This window comes from Anthonomus grandis, chromosome 16 (genome assembly GCF_022605725.1).
Source record: "Anthonomus grandis grandis chromosome 16, icAntGran1.3, whole genome shotgun sequence".
Lineage (NCBI taxonomy): Eukaryota > Metazoa > Arthropoda > Insecta > Coleoptera > Curculionidae > Anthonomus > Anthonomus grandis.
The window spans coordinates 15,270,382-15,296,563 of NC_065561.1; the positions used below are offsets into that span (position 1 = coordinate 15,270,382).

Here is a 26,182-nt window from a genome sequence, read left to right on the forward strand (position 1 = left end):
CATGTCACTGACAAAGAATCTCCTTGGAAAATTCTTCTAGAAATTTTTACATTGCCCGTGTTATTGTTATTGAGAACAATATTGGTTTTGCAAGTACCCATAAGAAAATGTAGCACATCTCTCACTTTGGGACATACCTTGTAAATTTTCAGTACTTTCATAAGCGAGTTATGAAGGACAGAATCAAAGACATTGCGATAATTAATGTGGTATTTATGATGGTCTTTCACAAGCGATACTCTGAACAAAAAAAATATTTATATTAGGAGACTTTAATATTCAATTACTAATTGATAATAAAAGAGATAGAAGCCTTATATTATGAAAGGTTTCTTTAAATTTAGTTAAAACAATACACGAAAATATTAGAATAAAAAAAATCTTACTTGCATGTATAGGCAATATATTTAAAAATGTTGGTCATTTTAAAACCGCGATTTTTGAAAATGTTATATCCGGTAACACCGCTCAGAAGAGACCCTTTGAATAAAATTATGAAAATAAAAATAATTTACAGTATAAACGATTATTCCGAAGAAAAGAAAATTGACTTTTTGAGTGTAAAGAAATAAAGGTTGTTGAAGTAAATCAGGAGTCAAAAGTCGAAGCAGAACCCGAATCTATCGCAAATAGTTATAACAAATTTTTACCCTCTATAATTTTGCATTTATTAATTAAAATTTCATTTAAGTGCAGCATAGATGTGAATGTTTTCAAGGACGGTTACACCAGGAAAACCTAATGAAATAGCACAAAAATTGAATAAATAAAAATAGTAGCGTTATAGATGAAATACTCACTAGTTTTAAAAAAATAGCAGCAGTAGAACTAAAATAGGTTTTATGTCATATCAATAAAACTCCTTTAAATGTGGAATATGTATTCCCAGCAAACTTAAAACTAGTTCTTTTTAGACCTTGTAAAAAGGGGGCCCTAAATCACTAAATTACCATTTTTCCGATATTACCAGGTTTTTCCGAAGTATTTTTAAAATCGCAATAAGCACAAGATTGACCAATTTTTTATGGTTTCTCTAATGAAAACTGCTTGGATAGAGGTTTGCTGATCCAGAAGTTGAAAATTTATGGTGTTAGAGGTAACGTAACAGAATGGTTTAAATCATATATCGGCAGGGATTTCCTTAATTCTATTAAGAAATTTAAGTGAGATATTAATAATTAATTAGTTAATTTAGAAGCGTATTGTGTCAAAGATTTTCATATAGATTTATCTTAGTTAGTACCAGTATGACTTCTTGATAAGTGCCTTTGAATAAGAAAAATTTCAATTCCTTTTTTTAGGCAAGTAGTGGAGCAGTAGAGGAACAAAGACGGATGCGCGATTACCTGAGAAAAATGGAACACGATGGTGTTCAAAGGGTGAAAATGTTTCTAGTGATAACAGCGGCCTACGTGCTCTTTTGGGGTCCTTTGTTCCTCGTCACCCTGATTAACCATCCCATTGTCGGAAGTAATCCATTAGGCCACGAGGTACGGACAAATATTTTTAAATTTTAACACAAACACGCTCCTCAATATTGCCCAACAAGCGGGAACAAGTGCACATTAAATAATAATCCGAAATAAAATCGGGAAAGTTGCAACAACGTTTTCAATTTTAAACTATTTATTGGCAGTCGTGCTTAAAAATAAATTCAATAAAGTGCTCTTCAAAAACTTGTATTAAAATTCGCGAGGCATATTTATTATTTAATGCGAAAAATGTACGCCGACCAAACGAAATTTTACAATTTACAAAATGGATTTAAATAACCCTATTTTAAGCAAATAGTGACGCAAAAGCATTGTTTTGCAAGTGAATGTGAATGCTTATAAGTTTAGCAGTTCCGGAACTCCGGAATTTGATATGCCAATCAAAACGAAACTCGAATGGGATTTGGGAAACTCTGGATAAGGAGCCTTATATTTATAGACATATGGATTAGGGCTACAATAGAATCCTTAATGCAATTAGCATTACATTGAATTTGGGATGGAATATTGTTACGGTTATAGAGGTCCAGCATATTATTATGTTATTTTGATTAAATATAAAGGGTCTATTTATTTTAGGTTTTATATGAAATGAACGGTTAATATGGATAGACTATCCAGAATTTCAGCATTTGTTTAAAAAAGAAAACAAAGAAGGAGAATCAAATTGGGATGATTTTGCCCGATTTGACTCGTATTAAAAAACGAATTTAATTAATGAAATATTCGATCAACTTCCTATTTTAATATTTTTTTATTAATTATTAATTTCAATACATTAGATTACCATAATTACCCAGGGTTTTCTTATGGTCGTTTATTACAAACAAAGGTACAGAATTTTAGAGCGCTGGTGTATGGGTTTTATGGTCACTAAATATAAAGTTATCCGTTCAAGGTCATTTCAATGTCAAACTGATAAGTATCTAGTAGGGATATTCAGCAAAATATAACGCCGAAGCCGGTTGTTTCGTGGCATTCAAAGAATGGTTTAATAATTAGTCCGTACTATACAGGGGGACCTAAATAAAAACGGATGAAAAAGTTCAAAGGTTATTAAAAGCCGTAGACGCACTTTTCTAAGATCCCTTGGTCCTTCTTACATACTATACTGTATTTCAAATATGTAGAAAGTAATAAAATGTGGATTTCCGAGTTTTATGAGAGAGTTTAGACTTAGTACCTAGTTAATGAATAAAGCGAGAAAAAAGGTAGGGTTCAAACGCTATAAGAAAGATACATATAGGTACGGATACAGATTAGCATAATATTTAATATACTATTTTGGCAGGTAATGTAAACGTTAAAAAATCCGGAGGGTCATATGGAAAAATGGATAAATAGGTAATAGGTACAAATAACCTATTTTTGATAATGACATTGAACACTGAACAGGGAGAACCCATGGAAATGCAGATGCCCTATCAAGAGGACTCCAAACATTGTCAGCGAGTAGAAGGACAAGATGCTCAGTTGTTAAGAATCACCAGCGTCGATGAGGATTTTAAAAGATCAAGAGGAAGATCCCAATATCCAGATACTCTTAACATGGATAAAAGAAGCGAAGAAGCTATCTTGGGAAGAAGTTGCCAAGTATTCTCCCGGTTTCAAGTCATATTGGCTACAATAGGCATCATTGTGCCTAAATGTGGGATTTCGGAGTAGAGGAAATCCATGCCGGTGAGTCAGAAGGACATCTTGGAGTAACAAAGACCCTGGAAAATGTGAGAAAAAGGTTTAACTGTTAAAGGTTGAACGTGGGAAGTCCCTGTGAAAGGATTACTATTTATGTTGCCTGTTAATAGCAATAGTCATGATGGACTATTTCAGCAAATGGATTGAGTGGTACACTCTACCAAACCAGAAACCTTCACTATTGCAGATGCTTTAATAAAGGAATGGATCTTCCTCATGAATGATGAAAGATTTTCCACCTGGTTACCAAAGATTCCATGCCACATCGGAAGCCAACCTATACGTTTAGGACGCTTTCTGTTCTTTAAAGGAGTTGCTTGCCGATGATCTGAGAAGCTGAACTATTCCCAAACTCGCATGCGGACTCGATAACTTGGACTAGAGAATGATCTGCAGTCTAGTAGAGGTGGTCTTCAGGTTTACGGGCGTTCAAATTCTGGGGTTCAATACTCCTCGTCGTTCTCTGGAGAAAAATGTATATTGTTATTTCTCCGAGAGATCCTATTGTAAGATAGGAACCTTATCGACATCCACCATCTTTGGGACGAAATGATGCTTGTAATGATATTAGCAATGCCGCGAATATCAGCTGTCTTTCGTCATTCCGAAACGCGATGACGCAAGCGGGTACCGCACGCCATCTATGGAGACGCGTGGAACATTAGCGCATCTTCCGGAACCATGGTCTGCCGAATATATAAGGAGCCCTCGTCACCGCGCTGAGTTCCAGTCATATATTTAAAGTGACATAAATAGTAGTAAATAAATACAGTAGTCTTAAGCGATCGTGTACATGTAAGTTTTAATTAGTTAGTTTATTCGTTAAAGTTTTAGTATGTACACTGTGTCCCAATTTGGTTGTATTTGCAGGTTATCTCTGTTATTTTTAAAGATAGAGATGTGCGGTTTTCGCGCACCTGTGTCACTTTTTTGTAAAACTTTTATTGCCGCAAACAGAATTGAGATACCTTTTTTTGTTTCTGAGATACAGGGTGAAATTGAAAATTTTCACTTTTTGACGACTTGCTCTATCTCACGAACCATATAAGTTATAAAAAAAGTAAAAACTGCTATGGATAGATAATTTTAAATAAAATTCAGTGGCGTAGTCAAAAATTTTATTAAAGGCATTATTTAAGAGATATGACCCAAACTTGCATTTTTTTAAATGGAACACCCTGTATTTTTTCATACCAATAAATTGCGCTATTTTTTCCGATTAAAATGATATATAACACTTGGTATCTTAAGTCATGACAAATGGCCAAAATATGCAAAAAAAAACAAATCATAGCGAAAGAAACATTAGTTGGCCATGAAACAGAAAAAATTGAAGTTGGCTGTTTAAAGATGTCAATCATACCGTGATAGAAGTTTTTATAACCAAATAAAAACCTTTTAATTATATAATATTTAAAAGTCTTAGATACAAAAACTCTTGTTTTAAGCAATTTTATTAAAAAAAATATTGTAACAACTGAATAAATTTAACAAAGAACCTTAACAAGCTATTTTTTATTTATTAATTCTACAGTCCTATAAAAAAATTTGTAAAAACTAATTAAATTGCTCGAAATGGTTGCCATTTTCCTGAACGCATAATTGGCATAGAGTTGTTATTCTCCGCAAGGCATTTAAAATAATAAGCGGCCTTGCTTTCAAGGCTTCAAAGGCTTGAACTGTAGCATCCTGAAGTTCTTGCAAATTATGCACCACATTTAAATAAATTTTGTTTTTTAAGAAAGACCAGACAAAAAAGTCCAAAACAGAAAGATCCGGTGATCTAGCTGGCCACCTATTTGGAGCGTGGGTACCAATCCATCGATCTTCGAATGTCTCGATTATAAATGGCCTTACTATTTGAGAATTATGAGCTGGCGCCCCATCTTGCTGAAAATATATGTTATTTAAAAATGCCAACGGTATCTCATCTAGAAGTTCTGGTAAAATCCGCTGCAATACTTCCAGATATCTGGCTGCTGTTAAAGTGTGTTCATAAAAAACATACTTTATTTTAGTGCCCAAAATAAAGCATGATACACTAAATCCAAATCTGCCCTGTTGTTGGCGTTCCCGTAATAAGTATGGATTCTGAGTGTACCAATGCCTGTTATTATGACGGTTAAAAATTCCAGTGCAACTTATATATGCTTCATCGGACCATATAACTTTTCTGGCAAAATTTGGAACAATTCGAGTTTGCTCTAAAAACCAATTGCAAAAAACTATTCGCCTTTGCGCATCCCCGGGATGTAATTGTTGAACTATGTTAACTTTGTATGGTTTATATTTATATTTTTTTAATATTCGCTGTGTTTGACTCTTTGACACTCCTACATTAGTTTCAATATTTCGACAGGAATTTGAATGATTTGCCTCAACACTTGTTAAAACCGCAATTTCATTATTTTCCTGATTTTGCCTATGGTAATTTTTATTTCTTGGCATTGTAAATGATCCATTATTAATCAAACTCATTTTTATTCTCCGAAAAATAGACTTGTTTGGTTGACGCCTTTCAGGATATCTTAGAAAAATTGTTTTAAGTATAATAGCAAATATTAGGTAACGACACTAACACATACCTGTTTAAATACAAATCGGATGCCCTGTCACTATTTTCTTGGCACTCAATAAAACAAGCTATCATGTCATATTTGTGACTGTTTTCAAAATTATTAGTCATTCTTAAAAATTACGCTCTATCCCTTAAGAAAAATACTAAAATATTTACTTAAAAACTTTCGTTCGAAATAAATAAATTCTAAACAATTATTGACAGCTTCATACTGACATCTTTAAACAGCCAACTTCAATTTTTTCTGTTTCATGGCCAACTAATGTTTTTTTCGCTATGATTTGTTTTTTTTGCATGTTTTGGCCATTTATCATGACTTAAGATACCAAGTGTTATATATCATTTTAATCGGAAAAAATAGCGCAATTTATTGGTATGAAAAAATACAGGGCGTTAAAAAAATGCAAGTTTGGGTCATATCTCTTAAATAATGCCTTTAATAAAATTTTTGACTACGCCTCTGAATTTTATTTAAAATTATCTATCCATAGCAGTTTTTACTTTTTTTATAACTTATATGGTTCGTGAGATAGAGCAAGTCGTCAAAAAGTGAAAATTTTCAATTTCACCCTGTATCTCAGAAACAAAAAAAGGTATCTCAATTCTGTTTGCGGCAATAAAAGTTTTACAAAAAAGTGACACAGGTTCGCGAAAACCGCACATCTCTATCTTTAAAAATAACAGAGATAACCTGCAAATACAACCAAATTGGGACACAGAGTACATAAAATAAATCAGTTGACTATTTTTCGAGTGTTTTAATTCACACCTTAACGAACGGCAAAAACGCTACATTATTATTACATTTCAATTACTTTTCTAGATCACCCTACACATATCCTACGTGCACGCCATAGTAAACCCCACCCTATTCCTGGTTCTCCACCGCGGATTGAGGAAAGCCGCCCTGGACGCATGTTGTGGATGGGTTCCGGCATGGGCAGGTCCGCCACCTGTTCCCACGCCGCCCGATCCGCCCCGTTTGCCACCCAACGTGCCAGAAATCGCCTGCCTAAAGCCGCCCATGCCCACCCATCCCGATAGCGCAATGGTAATTAAATATTATATGTAAGTGGGTGTAATATTCGCGACAGAAGTGCATGCTACTCCACCTTTCATCTCCTAGCGTTCTCAAAAGATCTCTCAATTTGAATAAATAACGGCTTTTATCAAATTATGTATCATTTGTCTAGTATCAGTTATGTACTTTCTCTCATTTATACTATTTGCATGCTTTATGTCTTCAGAAATCCGTGGCTTATATTAACAACAAAGAGAATAAATCCGTCTATTCCCTACTGTTTGCTCCGACAGATCCAATTTTTCCTTGACAACCCTAAATTACAATATCTCACCTAAAACGTCCCTTTTGCTGTTTTAACTGGCAAACAACCAGCTCCATAATATATTTAAAGGACGCGAAAAGGATATACGCAACTTACGTGACTGAAATTTCCCTCCTCCCTTAAACTTGTCCGCCCACATTCCCTTACATCCCAGTTTCGTTTCGAATATTTAAGATATGCCGGATATTTTAAGCCTTCATTTCTTGTAGGCGGAGAGGTATTTTATGGGTGCTCGGCCCTAGTGGGTTTTTTTTCCTTTAAATAAGATTTATGACATTGTATTGTAGCAGCATGAGCCTTATACATTTTTTAGTAGTATAGATAATAGTGCGGCACTGTTCTTTTTTGCAAACAGAACGTTGTCTTGAAATGATATAGTGCAGGTCAAAATAAAGGGTGTATAGAAGACGAATTTCATGGTTAAAAAACCTTTGAATCTGGTTTGGTATCAGTACAACAGAGTTATTACAGGCTGCTACGGTTGATAGTCAGATAGAAGAGACGGATAGGAACTATAAGAAGGAAAGAGTTCTTATTATTAAAATAGGCATTTTTTCAAAGCAAGTTTTAATAAATCATTTTGTATTTAATCCCTTTTTATTGCCAGACCTGAAAGTAAAAAAAGAGTTACAATCAGCAGCAGCTATACAGATCCTATGCATGTCTCTAAGGGGTCTGTATAAGCAAAGTGAGAAGAATTAAATGGAGAAAAGAAAATAAGATACCTGTATATATCGGAAAGTTTTGTTATATTACAAAGATATCGCTACTAAAAACCGAAACATACACATTTTTTTTCTAAAATTGTATATCTTTCCAATTCGGTATAAATAGGGTAAACTACGGCACTACAAAAATCATCTTACCTTAAAATGGCGTTGAAAAGAAACATTTAAGGCTAAAGTGGCTTGACCGATGCTTTGACCCCCTGACACTTTTTCTATGAAACTTTTCCGTGTTAATTCAAAATTCTTAGGCCCAAATAAAATAAAATTAACATTATATTAACAATATAGATTATATTTTGTCTAGCTTTTTTGACCTGCGCTATATCCTGTGATTTTTTTATAATTTAATATACAATAATTTAATTAGGGAAACACCGATTTGAGTCTTTGGTCACCGGACAGCACGACAGATCCGGTATTGCCCATAGACCCTTTGAATGGAGGTATCGAAATACCAAGATTTTCCAGCCCCGACCTGGATTGTAGGCCGCCCTTAGGGGTGATCGAGTATGAAAGGCAAAGGTTTGACAGCGACTGGAATCGGTCCACCAGAATATAAAGGACATAGTATACAGTTTTTTAATTAATTAATTTTCTTTTAATTAAACTGTATAAAATATACTCCATTAGGTTTAGATCGAATGTTATTAGGTATTATAATATACATTATCATGTATGTAGAGTAGAACAACTATTAAAAATATTATTCTGGTGGGTGTAGGAATGAACTAGGATCGATTCTGGGGGCTGGGTTCCGCTTAAGAAATATTTTTGACCTAAAATCAAAAATACTCCGTTAGGTATACAAATTAATTACCTTATGTAGAGCAAGGAATTGATTAAAATTTTAGACTACTAAAAAATATATCAGTATTAAATATAAAATAAACACACTGACGCGTGAAGAATTTAAAACACTTCCATATTTTAATATTATAATTCTGTGATCTTTGAATGAAATATTGCAAAGCATATGTCATTTATATTACATTCGTTTTCCTTAAAACACATTTTAAAAATGCTAACTATACCTAGAGAAGTACTAGTGAAAATAGATACCACTTAATATGTGCCTAAAAAGAAGAAACTAACAAAAACATATATTATTGTAAAAACAGGTGTATATAAATGTATAAATGTTTAAGCGAATTATATTAAATGTTATGAACTGTCCAAAACTGTCAATTTAATTCCTATCTTTGTTTATTGATTGGTTCCTTTCAAATATCAATCAATCAATAAGTACTATAATAACAGATAAAGAATCTTTGGTTTCTTATAAACACGATAAGCAATATGCCCCTTAATACTAAAAGGAATAAAAAAAAAATTAATTAACAAAGGATATTATTGATTAAATAGATGGAAAAGTTTATAGTAAAATGTTATGCAAATGTGTGATAAAAATGGCGAAAAATAAAAGAATGTTAGTTCAGAAAGGAAATTGGTGGTTTTTATTGTAATTTTTTAAAAATATGACAAAATTGTCTGAGGTTGCGTTCAGACACATTTTTATATTGAGACATGTTAATTTAAGCTACCTGATTATATGATAATTTTTAGATTCATGCTCATTGTCAAAAATTTGGATCTAGGCAAATGAAATTTCGGACGTTTCGAAGTCCTAACTTACACGCTTTGGTTTGAAAGAATCTACCAGAATCAAAAGCTTTTTTTACAAAATTAAATCGGAAAATGAACATTCGATGTTCTAAAATTAATATCACTTTTTTGAACAAATAATTTGATAAATCCGGTGATTTTATTATTGATTTATACCAGCCATTTTAGTGGGTATTTCGGTACCATTTACCAGTGAATCATAATACGAAGCATGTTTATAAAGTAAGGGCCATTTGGCCACAGAAAAATATATACACATATTTTTTGGCACTTTTAGTTAGCTTCAAACCTACTTTACTTCTCTACATAATCACCGTTCACTTTTAAATTTTTTTTCTACCGCTGCACCAGCTTCTTTAACCCCCCTGCATAGAAGCTCGACACCTTAGAGTTAAATTAGTTGACAACATGGTTCTTGAGTACCTTTTTGGTTTCAAAACATTGTCCACTAAACCACTGTTTCAAGTGCAAGAAGAGGAAGTAGTCGCGGGGTGCAAGGTCAAGACTGTACGGAGGCTTGTCAAAGAGAAAATCTAGAATTTCTTCCTGGATTTGGTAGCAGTGTGAGGACATGCGTTATCGTGGAGAAGGATTATGCCAGATGTTAACAATTTCCGAGAGTCGTTTGTTTTAGATCGCGCGTCTCAGTTTGTTGAACATTTGGCACTACACATCAAAAACAATAAGAAAATAAATTATCTCCATCTTATTGGTAACGTCCCAAAAACTTTCGTCCACTGTCTTACTTTGCTCAACTACCTTAAAAGTTATTTTCCTTATGTAATAATACTCCCTTTAGATAAGGATAACCATATCAAGGCGATCGTCAATCATTTGTGGGACTGAGATGAAGAATAACCCAAAAAAAGAGGAAAAAGTCAATTTTTTGGGGTTCCACCATATTTGATCCGGTAGCCTTTTAAGCTGCAGATACCTTAATCCATTGGCTATAGCATAACTATTAGATGTCGCCTCGGTATAAAAGTGAAAACACCACATTCTATGGTCAGATATAGAGACCTTAAATAATGTTTTGAAGGAGGACATTTAAATGTCGCCAAAGCTACTTAAAGGCGAAACAACTGTAAAAACGAATATTTGCGCACTGGTTACGGCAAAAAGCATTTTTCTAACACTTAAGATATAATTGGGGAGTATAGTAAGTAAGTATGTAATAAAGTCTTGTCGAAAGATGTCATTTACCACTCGTGTAAATTTGTAACTCATGTAAATGAATACTTTCGTTCCTCGGTATATAATAATATCTAATATAGTATTGCATTAAATAGTATTTTTATGCGTTTAAAAAATATGAAAAAAAGTGTGGTATGTCTGCGCCAGCGTTAGGTACCAGAAATTTATAGCATCCCATAAATTTATGGCGTTTAAGTGTGTTGTTAAAAATTTTTATAACAGATAATAAATAATTACTTAATATCCATGCGGTTTGTCTCCAGCCGTTCGAGTTCGAGCAATTTATTTGACACAATGTCGGACTTTGGTATATGGGTTAGAGTGGGCTTTTTTCAGGCTACAGTTCAATTGAAGATAAAGAAGAGTCTCAGGATTATTTTAAAATAAAAACGAATCAAATTGGACAGTTATAATGTGAGTTATGGACCAGGGAACCCAAAACGCTTCCCAATGCGTCTTTCAGCTTGGAACGCCACCTGCAAAATCTTGAATAAAACTTTTACTATTACAAGGATTGCAGTGAAACTTTCAACGAAGTCAATGAAGAACATCAGTGTAGTCAAAGAAGAGTATAATTCTTTACTCTTTGTGGTGGTCATTTTCGGTACCTACCTTGCCAACATTTTGTGCCATCACATGTTTTCCGGGACAATTTGTGGACAGTAGTGCGTCCAAGTTGATGAAATTGTTAAAGCCATTAATCATCAATCAGACGACTTTGAAATCAAAACAAATGCTGTTATAGCTTCGCAATAAACCAGTTAATGGCGCTGCATAAGTAAAAGTGTCTTCTGAAGGGGCAATATTAAAGTATAAGCAAACGGCCATTATTTTATGAATACGCCGTGTAATAATGCTATATGAAATCTTAATGGAGACATAAATACAATAATTGACCAAGTGTCTTATTCTTTTTTCTTATGTAATGAAACAAAATCGGAGTTATATTACGTTAGTAGTAGTAGTTTTTGAAATACCTGAATTAAATACTTGTAATAGAATTAAATACTAAAATTAAATGTCATTATCAATGAAAATAATTAAATTAATTGTGAAATGATGTTTTTACTATAAATTTCAAATTTTAATTTTATACATACATCCGCAAAATATTTTATCACCTAAATAATATTTAATTAAAACCAATAGAATCCCTAGTCCTGCATGATGATAGTTCCTAAAAAAGTTCTATTTTGGACAGCCCTTGTTCAACAGGAGAGATAAAATTTCAAAAGCTCTAAAAGTTTGATTATATTAAACGTAAATGATACCATAAAAAAGTAAGTAGGGGAAACCGGTGACTTTTTCTCCATCATGTTCGATGAAGTAAAGAAATAATATTTTGTGAGCATATCAGGTAAGAATATATATTTATGCTTTGCACTTTGATTTTTTCAATAGTAATTAAGAAGTAAATTGGTAACAAGTGCTGTTTCAATTGGCACTGGATGGTTATTAAAGGTACTATTAAAACAACAAATGTCGTTTGTTTAAGCTTTATTCTAAGGAAAAAAAACTATATTTATTATGTATAAACAACATATAACTCAGCATACTCGGAATCACAATTCTGATAAATAAATAGGGCGTTGTTTTGAAGCCGACCCCCCGGTGCTTTGTTTGTAACATCCACGGCAAACTAAGCAAATCGTTTCTTCTTTAGAACTTGAAGAGATGACATCTTAGGATTTCCGTTTCTTGATGATCTTTTTGTTTTTTGATTTTCCCGTCATAATTTTTTCGTTTAACTGGCAATACTTTGTTGCTAGCACGTGTCTCCAACATTTCCTTTTTTGTCGATTATCACTTTTCTTTCGAATGCTAAAATTTGCCTTAAGAAATAGTCTGATTTCTTCTGGCGATTTTTCCAACTTAGATATTGTTATCGTGGTATTTTTTAAGTGGAAATTGAAGAAGTAACTTTTCCTCATGATGTGGAAAGTTCGTTCGGATTTGTTTGGGAAATTGCACCTTATGATATCTATATAGAACTGCGAACATGTTCTATATGTCCTCTATTTGTTTTCCTCCGTCTCAGTTTCATTTTACCAAATCAAATTATGGATATCTGAAAAAAATATTATAAAATTTAAATAACTTGTAGGAACTGAACCGGTGTCATCTAACCGGTGTCAATTGTAACACGTTACCTTATATTACAATTGACGCCTACCCGAGCTCATCACTTGTTTACTTGCTACTGTAACCTCAATTTTGCACCCGCGTAATACTGGCGATACATACCTTAGGTAACACACAATGCACAGGAATAATGCATAGGTCTAAATAGTTAAATAACAGTAACATTAGACATACAAAAGGCACTCTTTAAGTTAAAAAATCACGTTTTTGAAAGAAATCTTACATGCGATTCCTGTGAACTCAATGGAAGAACCTATTGGCCACATTTAAAATTCTTGGGAAAAATTAAGAAATCTAAATTTAGCTGTTGCTATCGGACCTATTAAACGTCGATGTGAATAAATGTGTTCAGCAAAATGATTCATACTTCGAACATCTTTAAATTCGTGTTTAAGTGTGGCTGTTAACGCTTATTTTTTTTATAAAGTACTCTTTAACGCTTAAAAGCTATATAGCAAATTTCATAGAAATATGTCTAGCAGTTTAAAAGTTATTAATAAAATACTTTATTTTCTTATAATTTTAACACTCTGTTTCTCGGAGAGGAAGCATTTCTCGATATACGTTTAGTGACAAACTAGGGCTTATAATTCGTGACTAAAATTTCTTGGTTACAATTTGGACCTCCCTGTATACTATATACAGAGTGCTCAGAACCCTTGACAATTAGAAATTAGTGACCAAGACAATTAGTGACAATGACAATGACCAAACAATTAGTGACAATGACAATGACCAAACAATTAGTGACCTTAGGCAATTAGAAAGAAAAAAATAATGGCAAAAATGGCAACGAAGATCGTCCAAAAATATTCTTAACTTTGCAAAATGACCGTCAGAGAGTGCAACTGTCAAAATAAAATGATCGCAAAATTTTCGCTAAAATGTAGATTTTATAATTCACATTTATAATTTGTAAGATAAAGCATACCGATCCATTTAAAATTTTAAAAAAATGTCAGGAAAACTCTAACAACAGTGAACAGCACCATCTAACTTCTTTTTTAAAACTAACTTATGTCCATTAAGAGAGAAGAAAATTATCTTTCATATGACAACTTTTTCTAATTAGTTAAGAAGTGTACAAGATATAGCGATTTAAATATGACAACAATCATTTTTTGCCCTAACACTTATTATAGATCCAATGAAAACTTGGCTTAAACCGAATTCATAGAAAATTTACTTTGCTTTCCAATGGTGTTATCAAACTTATATCTTAGTTTAGTAATTTCGGTGAAATTCTAAATTTGTATTTTTATTTTGACGGTTAAAAGTTTTGATGGTTAAAAACGGCCACTTTGCAATACAAGTTAAAAATATTGTTGGACGATTCCTCGCTGCCACTTTTGTTATGATTTTTTGGCTCAGGTCAAGGATTCTTGAGAAATAGATAGTTTACACCCTTGACTGAACACCACATAATTGTCAATTTTTCCAATGTCATGACCTGGTTCTCATTTCTCAAAAAGGAACGTAGCATGAAAAGATCTCTCTCCTTTTTTTTCGGTAATTTTGAGTCATTTTTCATGAAATTGTTTCGTCAATCATTATGCACGTATCGCATTTCAGAGATGCTAAAGGTTAGTACTTCATTTTAATGAAAAGTTTATAGTGTGACTGATTTACTAAAACTGTAAAGCTGTATACAATATCAATAATTTACTTTTTAACATTTTGAATAAAAAATCTCTTGTAAATTTGATTTTTCCTGATACTAAAAACTGAACACTAATACTACTACTGCTACTATTATGAAAAAACAACTTGGACATAAAATAGCTAATTTATTTGTGCTGTTTGAACTTAAAGCTGCAAAGTGAATTAAAATATTCTTTTTGTGAAACATCCTTTTGAACCAAAATATCTACTCATCCAAAATACATTTTGTAAAATCAGCAAAATTTACAGATACACACCATTTCACTTAATTAATCTCTTTGATCCAACGTAACTAAATTAATTAATCGCCGTTCCGCGTCCCGCGACCGCATAATAACTTTACCGCCGAAGTCATATCCGGCACATCTCTCAAGTTTTGCCGTCTGGTAAGCAAAAGCTAAAAGGGTGGCTCCCCCCTTAATCCACTTACCTGTTCGAAACCGCCTAGGATGTCGGTCGTATCCATCGCCGAAGTTACCGGTAAGGTTCGCAGAGTTTTCCCTGCTAAATTGGCCAAGGTTTTCACTGCGGCGCTTTTACCTACGCCCGAACTTCCCACCTAGAAAACATACAAAAAGATTTTTCTCTAAAAGAGTAGCAAAAATACATGATATAGAAAAATGTCATTCGTTGCAGTTACAGTCCAGTATATATAAAGTAAAATCCACCTTTACAAGTATTACAAGTTTTATGAGCTGTCGCTGATATGGCAATACTTGCTAACTAACATTTTTGGCAATTATGACTTTTTTATATCGTGAACTTCATAGGTATTAAACGCGTAATATAAAGTGATTAACTGAGTTTGCACTCAAACAAAATATTTCGTTTACCTTATTGAAGAAAAACAATTCATGTTACCTATATATTCAATCAAAAAAATGAAGATAGTGGACGAGGTAATACCATGGTTTATAAGGTCCATAAAGGTGAGGAATTAGTCCAAGTATGCCGAAAGACATTCCTTAATATCAGAAAGACTTACAATCGAAATATGGGTAAAATAGTAAGTTTAATATGAACGAGTTAAAGGAGGAACAAAATAAAAAGCATAAGAATAAAAACTTCCGAGTTAATGCCTTCGAAGGGAATAAATAATTAATTAATTGATTTTTTGACGAAATTCCTAAACATCCGTCTCACTATGCAAGAAGAACAATATACTATAATAAAATAACTGCATAGCTTTTATAAAGAAATATCTATTAAACATGAAAAAGGTTTTCTTGGGATTCATACGTTCAAAGTAATGTTTAAACAAAAGAACCTAAGTTTATTTTCCCCCAAGAAGGATTGTTGTGATATATGTATTGAGTAAATGCAATTATCAAATAAATGCAAAATTATTTTAAGCTTATTATTATTTATTATTTCTATATATTATTTATAAGCAAATACTTTATTAAAAAGGTGCTGAACAGACTCTTATATAGGTCCATAGACTATATCATAGAAATTCAATTCAGAAAGGACAAAATCTTCACACAAAGTCTTTCATTTCTTATTAAAGTAATATCAGTGCTGGAATAATAGTCTTAAGTTTATCTAAGATTTTTGAAGGCGCTTGCTAATTTGCTAAGGAAATCTAAGTTGTTGTCTTATATGAAAAATAATTCTTTTTCATAAAAACAGCATTTGAAAATTTTTCTGCTACTTGTGTTCAATCTTCAAGAATCTTGGACATAGTTAACAGGGTACTAATAGAAAAGAAAAAGACCTATATTTTATGTTTCCTTTAATTAAAGGTTTGTTACTTCAAGTTAATAGCTGTTTTAGGAATACTGGGACCACGCTAGCCTTTTATAACGTAAAATTCACCCGATCACTATTTACTAGGCTTTAAAGGTAAAGTTCCATTAGATAAGCAATCGAGTGTTATCTATAATGTTCCTTGTTCCTGTGAGAAATCGTATGTCGGGAAAACTAAGCAGTATCTGGATTTAATAACGATTAAATAACACACCAACGATTGTCGTGTTTAACATGCAACAAAAAACAAAAAAACGACCTTGTCTTGCCATCGCTTTGACACTGGACGATTGATTTTATTTAATAAAGTCAGTATTTTGGATCGGGAAACTAAAAGAAATCTTAGTGAAATAGTTCACAGATTCCAGACATTCGATAACCAGTTTTCTGATCCCTGGTACGACCTTTTTCAAGCTTTCTGGTGTTTGGGTCTCTTTCTATTTTAACTGCCTGGAAGAGATGGGAATATTTTACTAACTCCAGGCAGTGGATAGATGATGTAATTTTTCCAGTACGTCAAGTGACATAAAGTTTATGCTGGTGCAGTGCTCTTGGATCCAGGGAACCCACAAAAGGAGGTTATGAACTAAAAAAGTTGATAAAGGAGGTTATTGACTGCTGTAAATCGTTGAAGACCAATTGAGTCAACCCAGCACGATTATTAGGACCATCAAAGTCGAATTGTTACAACCTGATAAAATGAAAAATAAACCCTGGATGACCGACGAGATTCTTCAGTTGATGGAACAACGAAGAAAACAGAAAACGATGAACACTGCAAGCAAGGCATGATACTTTTAACGTACACCGAAAGATTAAAGAGTTAACTGGGACGTTTAAACTTAAACATGTGACCACCCTAACCAACAACGAGGGAAAACCTATAACTAATGTTATTGACTTGGAAGACACATGGAAAACATATATAGAACAACTCTTTTATGATACAAGACCTAAACCTCCTAAACTACATGATGATGATACAGGTCTATAGATCCTCATTGATGAGGCAGCAATAAAATTCATGAAGAAAGGAAAATCTTCGGAACCTGATAATATAAATATAGAGTTCTTGAAAATTTTTGATAAAGACAAAATAAGGTGGTAAAATAAAATATACAGTTCTAATAATATTCTGCACGAGTATCCGACATCGCAATTCATCACTTTGCCAAAAAAAAAATCAGGACCTAAAAAGTGTGAAGATTTTAGAACAAGTCTGATGAGCTATCTACTGAAACTATTTCTAAAAATCATACACAAGAAGAATTGACCAGATCTGTGAAAAGCAAATAGCACTCACACAGTTTAGTTTTATAGATGCAATAGGAAGACGAGAGGGCATGGACACGAACTGTAATTCTTAAATAATAAACCTAGTAATTAAATACCATGAAAATAATTGCTTTATATTTATGTGAAAAAAATGTCTATTTAAGTAAGAGAATCAATAAGGTATTTCTTGTATTGGGTTTCCATGTATTGTTGAATTACCACTGATTGTTATGGTAATTGCTTAATTTGTTTTTTTTTAATTTTTGAATCTTATCGTCTATTAAAATTTAATTTGCTAAAAGCTTTTATTATTAAGTTTATAATTCTTGTAACTGTGTTGTTTTTTATATATAATCGTTTATTTAGTCAAAAACTAATACAAGTTATACAAGGTTACTTAATAATTACCATATTACATTTTTTAAAAAGAATTGAATAACTAACAAACACTATATAATTACCACAAACATATGTATATTATATAAATAAAAAACGAGATACAAAACAAAACATAAATTTTTTTTTAGAAATAAGTGATTTATTATACTAAATTTATGATTAAATGATGTTTACAAGCCCTTTTAAAAAACTTTATACTTTCGATTGTCTTGATTTCTATTGGCAACATATTGTATTTGTTTAGACCATTAAAAAATAATGAATTTTAAGCACGTTGTTGAGAAACTCTAGGTATATAAAAATTACTTCTCGATCGCGTGTTATGATAATGTATTTCGGCAGAGAATGTGACTTTACTCAACCGACAATGTGGAGCATGACCAATTTTAATCTTATGGACAAATGTCAGCGTATTGAGTAGAAGATGCTCTCCGACTGGTAACCATTCTAAGGCCTGTAACATATCTTTTATTGGGGTCAATCTTGGTTGACCTAGTATTATACGCATGGCCCTATTTTGCAACTTTTGAAGTAGAGACAACTCATTTTGTTTTAATAAAAATAATACACTAGAAAAAGAATTAAAGTGAGGCAGGATAAGTACAAGTTGTAAATAGTTTTTTTTGTCCATAAGCTTAAGTAAGGTGAACATCTAGATAAATAATAAATCTTATATGAAATCTTCTTAATGACCTCAACTGCATGACCTTTAAAATTTAAGTCCCGATCTATACATAAGCCATAAGTATTTAATTTCTGTTACACATTCTATCGAATGTTCCCCTATTGTTATATTTAACTGTGCTGGTAAGTGTCTGCAAAAAGATAAGTTGGGCATTCTTTAACATAATCTATTAAATCATTAATATATATTACAAATTGCAATGGTCCTAATACACTATTCTGTGGAACGCCATATTTATTTATTAACAGTTCTGATAAAACATCATTAATTTTTATTACCTGTTTTCTACCTTTTAAATACATACTAAACCAGTTCAAAACAACCCCCTCTAACATATACTTTTTAATTTTGTTATTTGTATCTCTTTTTATTGATGGTTTCAAATGCTCTTCTTAAATCTAGAAAAATGGGACCAGTATAGCTAAATTACAGTCTATATTTTTTTCCAATCAGCTAACATACCCTGAACACCAGTTTCGCAGTTAAACTTTTCTCTAAAGCCAAATTGAAAGTCACTGATTATGCGGTTATCATATTAACAAGCTGTGTATACAACCCTTTATCCAGTATTTTGTCTAACGCACATAAAATATTTATCGGTCTTAGGTCATTAACTAAACTAGATTTATTTACTTTTGGTATCGGAATAACTGTTGATTTTTCCTTTTTATATCTATATTTGAACAACGACTGTAAATTTTGTTTCTTTAAAAAAAAAGACTCTTCCCTATTTTGTTATGTCAATCTATAACTTAATTTCAGTGCCTGACGAAGTTGGATTTAAATCGGTGAAACGTCGCACTAAGCTAATAGTGTTTCATTTCTACTCCAAAGTTCCGACGAACCCTAAGGTTTTACAAAGAAATTTATTTACAATCTTTTGAAAAATAATAGCCTTGTCGATTTTCTAAAATATATATCATGCCAATTTTTTCCAGAAATAAAAAGAGCCAGAACGTTCGAAACACACAAAAAGTTTTAACCCAAATGAAAAAAGTGACCGCGTATAAACATTACCCATTACTGATTGAAAAACTTCAAAGATCCTAATGATCCGCAATTTTTCACGCCGGAGGCACTGATAGATATCCCAAAACTGCGAAAAATGCCACCCAGTTTTCGGACAAAAGGAAACTTAAGAAAACTTTCTTATCACTTTTGAGGATTTTATATATTTTATAGAAGCGACACTAAATGCAGTTGCCGACGCGCCCAAAAATAAATGACAGAAAACGTGCCTGGCGAAACTTTCAACGGGGGGCATTCGAAACTTTTAAGTTCGGTAAGTTTGACGAAAGTGTTATGAGGTCGCGTTCTGAAGATGAAAAAGTACGTAAGATAAACCAAATCTTGATATTTTAGTGTCGTAGATAAACTTTTAAAATACATTAAGAAAACTTACCAGTATCGCCATCCAATTCTGGTTCACGCAGTAAGCTAAGCTCCTCATCGCACCCATTTGCCTTCTCAAAATCAAATAGTTTTCATCCTCTTTTAATACATGTTCATTAGGCTCGTCCTGTGCCCTTTGCACACACGCATCCCCAAAATAAACCTGATTTTTATTTATATAACCGACTGGATTTGTGCCTTTAAGCTGGCATCCAAATGTTTCTTCAAATATATCCTTGATTTTGGTTTTATCCGTGATAGTTCTCATTCTGTCTATGTAAATTAATTGTACGGTATTTTCAGGGCTTAGTTGGGAGTTTGGAGAGTTTTTAAACAGGTACAATGTGGCTTCACACCAGCGGGTCAAATCTCTCAGGTTACATTCCCAAGGGGCACCTTAAAGAAAATTACAACAATAATTTTCAAAAAGTTTCAAAACATATTTTTCAGGTAGATTGGTAAGTTGAAACAAACTTATGTGATTTAGTGTTTACATCGACGTTTTGGCCATTTATAATGTCATCGTCAGGATGCAAACAAACATTTGTTTAAAGCAACTGTTTTAGTTTTTACTTTTAAAATCCTTCGTTTCCAATATACATAATTTAGATGTATCGAATACATTAATGAACGCAATTGTAAAAGTTTAAAAAAAAATTAAGTTACCTATAAATAGACTGAACCCTAATTAAAGTTATTCTAATTAGAATTAAGGTTTGGGTAAATGATTAGGGAATCAGTGGAAAACTTTGTCGTTCCCTCGTTAATATAAGGCTTGCCCTATGATTTTCTGTTGGAGTATTTTGCACCCAAGAAAGAAAGTTGCCAAGGTTGTATCTATTTCTTGAGAATATTCATTGGATTAAGCGATTTTAAACGCTTCCCTCCGGCATAGTTAGAAATTATCGAAAGCCAGGACTTATGGACTTGGACTTATATGCCTATTATAAGTTTTATAATCGGCTCCGATCTTGCAAACCTCAAAAGAGAAAACGCTTATTGAATATTGCGTAAATGGATCGCTGAACCAGACAAACTTTATCGTTCTCTCTTTAACTTATAGACCAGTAAGTGGGTACAAAAAAAGGTCTTTGGCGTGCAAAAGGTGGGGTAGGAATTATTTAGAAATATATCATTTATGAGTAGACCCTCTTCAAAAATCCAAATTTTCGACCTTGGGGGAGGGGAGGGACCGCGCGCGCCGCCATCTTGGATTATAGGTAAAAAGAAATAGTTTTTTAACATTATCTCCGTAATTGTTCACCTTACAACAAAACATGTTCTAAGCAAAGTTAACGACAATAAAATTTCTTATATTTTATGTATTAACAGTTTTTTTGTACGTTTAATATATAAAGAGTTAGACGGACACAAAGATGGTATTCTTAAAAAAATACTCAGAACTCGAGATTTTTCGTATTTATAAACGGGGTTTTTTAATTTTACAAAGTACAAAGTTAAAATAATTATATACCATAAGGGCAAATAGGCAAATATATTATGTCATTTGCGCCTTGCACTACTACATATATTTAAAACTAAGTCAACACAAGGTAACACAATTTTTACAATACTGTTTTTGGTACGAGGCCCTATGCCCTTAAACAAATTATATAAAAATCTCGATATAAGTCGAAATTTAAAGAAACTGCTATTACAGTTAAGCAGGCTGAAGAAGATGCTGATGTTATAATTGTGAATACAGCGATTTACTTAGGATCAACATTTGATGCAGTTTTCATCATCGGAGAAGACGTGGATCTTTTAGTTCTACTAACAGCGTTGATGTCGCCACATCTAGACAACATTTACTTTTGCAAACCTGAGAGAGGTAAAAATCCTGAAAGAGTGTACTCTGCAAAGGGCGTACAACAAAAAAAGGCAGCTGAGAACATTCCCTTCCTTCATGCGTTTAGTGGCTGTGACACAACATCGTCCCTTTTTAACCAAGGAAAACTGAAATTTTAATCAATTATTCAAAAATACCCCAAACTCACTGGCATCATTGACGTCTTTAAACAACATGACGCCACACCGGCATGTATTGAGGAAAGAGGAGCACAGTTTCTTGTCGCTTTGTATGGCGGTGACATGGAAAAAGAGACCCTAGAAGAACTTCGATACAAATTTTTTGTAAGATCATCCACAAAAAATAGATTTAATTTTGCCTCTCTCCCACCAACTTAAAACGCCGCACGGTATCATTCATTTAGAACATACCATCAAGTTCAACAATGGTATGGAATCCAAAAAAAGGCAGACGACTGGGGATGGAAACCTGGTGAAAATGGTTTTTCTTCCGTAACTATGACAGAGGAATCAGCTCCAGAAATATTATTAAAAATTATTTCATGTCATTGTAAAAAAGGGTGCGGAGGAGCATGTAGCTGCAAAAAACCTGGACTGAACTGCTCTATTATGTGTAGATTCTGTAATGGTCAGACATGCGACAACGCCACAGAGGTTCTCATTGACAGCGAGGACGAGGATGAGAAACTATTATCAATTGAGAACCCAATTATCCAAAGAACTGGTAATGACTTAGATGACGAAATTCAGGATGAAGACATAAATTAACCGTGACCATCTAAAAGAGAAACTGAAACGTAAATGAAAAGTGAAATATGTGGAGTAGGCCTACAGGGGACACCACGGTAGAAAAAACGCGCCGATTAGCTTTACTTCATGGTGGTGTGGAAATAAGCTTTCAGTTTGCATTGCAAACTGAGTTTTGTTTCAATTTCGTGAGAGATATGTAATTAAATATGACATTTTACTATCAACGATAGAGAAAAAATATCACCTCTTTTAACAAGGGTAACAAAATTACTGAAATAGCTAAAAACATATTTTTTAAAACTAAAAAATGGTTGTTTGAATTATTTTTTTAAAGAACTTCATGTTTGTGTCCGTGTAAAACTTTGTATATTAGAGTTATAAAAAAAGTGTAAATACATAAAATGTGGGAAATTTTGTTTTCTTTAATTTTGATTATGTCATACTTTGTCGTAACATTAACCATTACGGACATAATGCCAAAAAACCTTTTTTTTGTAAGTGTAATCCAATATGGCGACGCGCGCGGTCTTCCCCCAAGGTCGAAATTTTGTATTTTTGGTCACAGTCTACCCGTAACTAACATATTCTAAAATAACTTCTACCCCACCTTTTGTAAGGTAAAAAGCCCTACTGCCTGGACTATTAAGGCATTGCATATGATTTTCTATTGGGATATTTCGTACCAGGGCGAAGCAAATTCAAACCTAATTAAGGTTAGTCAATTATTCTAAAAGAAATAAGTATGTATATAAAACGTAACAAAAAATTTTAAGAAAGGAAACACATCGACAGTAAACACTGATAAACATAATAATTAAAAAAAAGAATCTCATTTTCATGCTCACTAGATGCAATTTAAGCTGTTATCTGTCTGGGAACCACCCTTAATCAAGTCTATAAACAAAAACGTCAATCTAGATATACATAGGGATAGTGAGATTAGCTGGAGGTGAGGAGGTGATTGACAGAACATTGTCAAATATAAAATCAGACGTCTTGCTGCTACACTAAGTTCCTCCGGGAGTCCAGGATCTATAATCTCTTCGTATCTTCTTCAATTCTAAGGCCTATTCCTAAGGATCTGCTACTGTCAAGGGTCTTCTAATACATAAATACTTAATATTATTCTTCTAGGCAGTCAAAGTGGTTCAAATTCCTAGAGTAGACTCTCAGATTACCCTCAAGTGCCTAGATCAAGTTTATGAGTACATAAAGAACTATTACAGGGAGTTAAAGTGCTTCAAGTTCCTGGAATAGGTACCTTGAAGTTCCTAGAAGAGGCTTTAGGGTACTTAGAAAATTCTTACAGGCAGTCAAAATGCCTTAAATTCCTGGGCAAAACTCTCAGATTACCTTCAAACGTCTGCAAGAAGATTATAAGTACTATAATGATTCTTACAGGCAATTAAAGTGACTATCCAGAAATCCTATTAGGAAATCTTGCTTCGGCTTCTCACCAGGAGATTTCCAATTCAAAAAATATCCAAAAATCTTTTATAGCTATTTCAGATTAATACGGACGATAGTTTATTGCGTCCTACTCTTTTATCTAAAGACATAAAACTGGCGTATATGAAGACATTTAACATTACTTTTTATAAATCCCTTCTATGGCTGAATGTTTATTTATTTAGAGCTGGTACTGAGGCCAGATTTATTGAGGGCATTTTGCAAATGTTTGGCTTCAGAACAGCTTTGGAGCAGATTATTTGTGAGCCAACTAGGTTATGTAGTAATGATTCCTTATTGAATGTTATACAGTGCTTTTCTTAAATGCCCCCCCTTCTTTATTTTTTGAACAGATCAATTCAAAATATTGAAATAGCACAAAAAAAATTACCGTTTCTGCCGGATTTATGACTGGACTTATTTTCTATGTTTTTTCTTAAACAACACGATTTATGCAACAAAGATTCACAATTAACTCAGTTTACTCATACAGTGAGATACAATCATAAAAAAATATGTATAAAATACAGTAATTTAAGAAAAACACTTTTTTTAAGGATTTTTAAGGAATTCTTTTAATTCCAAAGCGATTAACACTTACCCTTGTTGCCAAACACATGACCTTCCAACCCATCACTCAATCGATAATTAAACGTGATCATTTTCCGGATCATTTCGTCAGGCAACGTGGGAAATTGACGGCTCAAAATCACTTCCATATCCTCCGGACTAAACGGACTCACATAGACTTGAATAAACCGATTTAGAAATGACTTCGGAAGACCTCTGCGGGATCCACCTTGTTTCATCGGGTTTTGACACGCGAAAAATCTCGTGCCAAGTTGTACGTGGAACGTTCTTCCCAATTCTGGAATGAAAATCTCGCCCCTGTGGTCCAGACACGCGTTCAGTCCTTCCAGTACCGACTGAGAGGCGAGATTTAATTCGTCCAAGAGAATCCAACAGCCCTCCTTTAAAGCTTGCAACAGTGGACCGTCCCGCCAAGAAAATTGACCTCCTGTACCTCCTTCCACTGGGAGATCTGCGCCAAATAGGTCGGATATATCCTAAAAAGTTAATGGTTTTCCTGTGAACTTAAATGTTTGTTGGTTGGTTGGGTTTATGTCAAGTCGACTTTTCGATCTTTATGAAATCGTCGTCAGGGAAAAAAATATAACAAAAATGAAACAGTCCTTAACATTTTAATAATAAAACAAGATATTATTTGGAAGATTGCACGAATCTCTCCTTTACACAAGGGTGGTCCTACAAACAATATAAAAAACTATAGACCAGTGGCCATCTTAAACAACTTTTCAAAGGTCTTTGAACTGTGTATATATAATGAACTATTTCACTAATTAAAGAATCAAATATCTATTAGGCAGCATGGTTTCTTTTCTAGAAGGTCTACAGTAACTAATCTTACATGCTTTTTACAAAAGGCGTACAAGGCTATTGGAAAGAGGAGACAAGTAGATGTTTTTTGATGGGATTTTGATGGGGTTGTCTTTGAAGGGATTTCATCATGATCTTCTCAAATTCTTTATCTCCTATTTGAATGATCGATCGCAATATGTTGAATTTGGTGAATATAAGTCAAATTCATATCCAGCTCTGAGTGGTGCTCCTCAATGGAGTAACCTTGCCCCCTTAATTTTTTGCAATTTTTGTTAACGACATCACATCCAGTTTAACATCTGATTGTCTTTTATTTGCAGATGACCTAAAATTATTTTGCACTAGACACCTTATCATCCCCTGGTGCTCAATAAATAAACTGCCTCTTAACATTAAAAAGTGCACAATTATGTCAATGTCCAACCTTCACAATGAATTTAATTTTAACTACAACCTGAGTAATTTTGCTCTTGAACGAGTTAGCTCTAGCAGGGACTTGGGGGTGGAAATTGACTACAGACTCACATTCAGTAAACACATAGATGAAGTTGTAAAAGCATCATTAAAAACTCTTGGTTTTATCATTAGGTCCACAAAAGATTTTCTGAATTTGGAAAGCCTTATTGCTTTATATGTATAATAGGTTGATAAAATCTAAATTGCTTTATGCTGCAATGGTATGGTTCCCTAACTATGAGGTACATATTGACAGGCTCGAGTACGTACAACGTAAATTTTAAAAGTATTTAAGCTTCAAGGCTGATGGTTTTTACCCCCCAAGGGGCTGTGATCATAGCTTGCTTCTTCAGAGA

At 33.2% G+C, this 26,182-nt stretch overlaps 2 protein-coding genes across 3 annotated transcripts in view; one reads left to right on the forward strand and one right to left on the reverse strand.

Moving 5' to 3' along the window:
• LOC126745537 (uncharacterized) overlaps positions 1–8,950 on the forward strand; it is a 115,035-nt gene extending 106,085 nt beyond the window's left edge. The window contains exons 6-8 of one of the 2 annotated variants that reach the window (XM_050453415.1): positions 1,302–1,490; positions 6,590–6,817; positions 8,208–8,950. In XM_050453415.1, the coding sequence (XP_050309372.1) occupies positions 1,302–1,490; positions 6,590–6,817; positions 8,208–8,399 (609 nt within the window). In that variant the 3' untranslated portion in view covers positions 8,400–8,950. Of the gene's footprint in view, positions 1–1,301; positions 1,491–6,589; positions 6,835–8,207 lie in introns of both variants that reach the window. The other variant, XM_050453416.1, reaches the window with a different exon arrangement.
• The window catches only part of LOC126745526 (midasin), a 242,157-nt gene that overhangs the window by 186,425 nt on the left and 29,550 nt on the right, over positions 1–26,182 (reverse strand). Inside the window, exons 16-18 of the mRNA XM_050453403.1 lie at positions 24,571–25,036; positions 19,972–20,357; positions 14,892–15,020 (exon numbers count right to left, since the gene is read on the reverse strand). Coding sequence (XP_050309360.1) covers positions 14,892–15,020; positions 19,972–20,357; positions 24,571–25,036 — 981 coding nt within the window. The remainder of the gene's footprint in view (positions 1–14,891; positions 15,021–19,971; positions 20,358–24,570; positions 25,037–26,182) is intronic.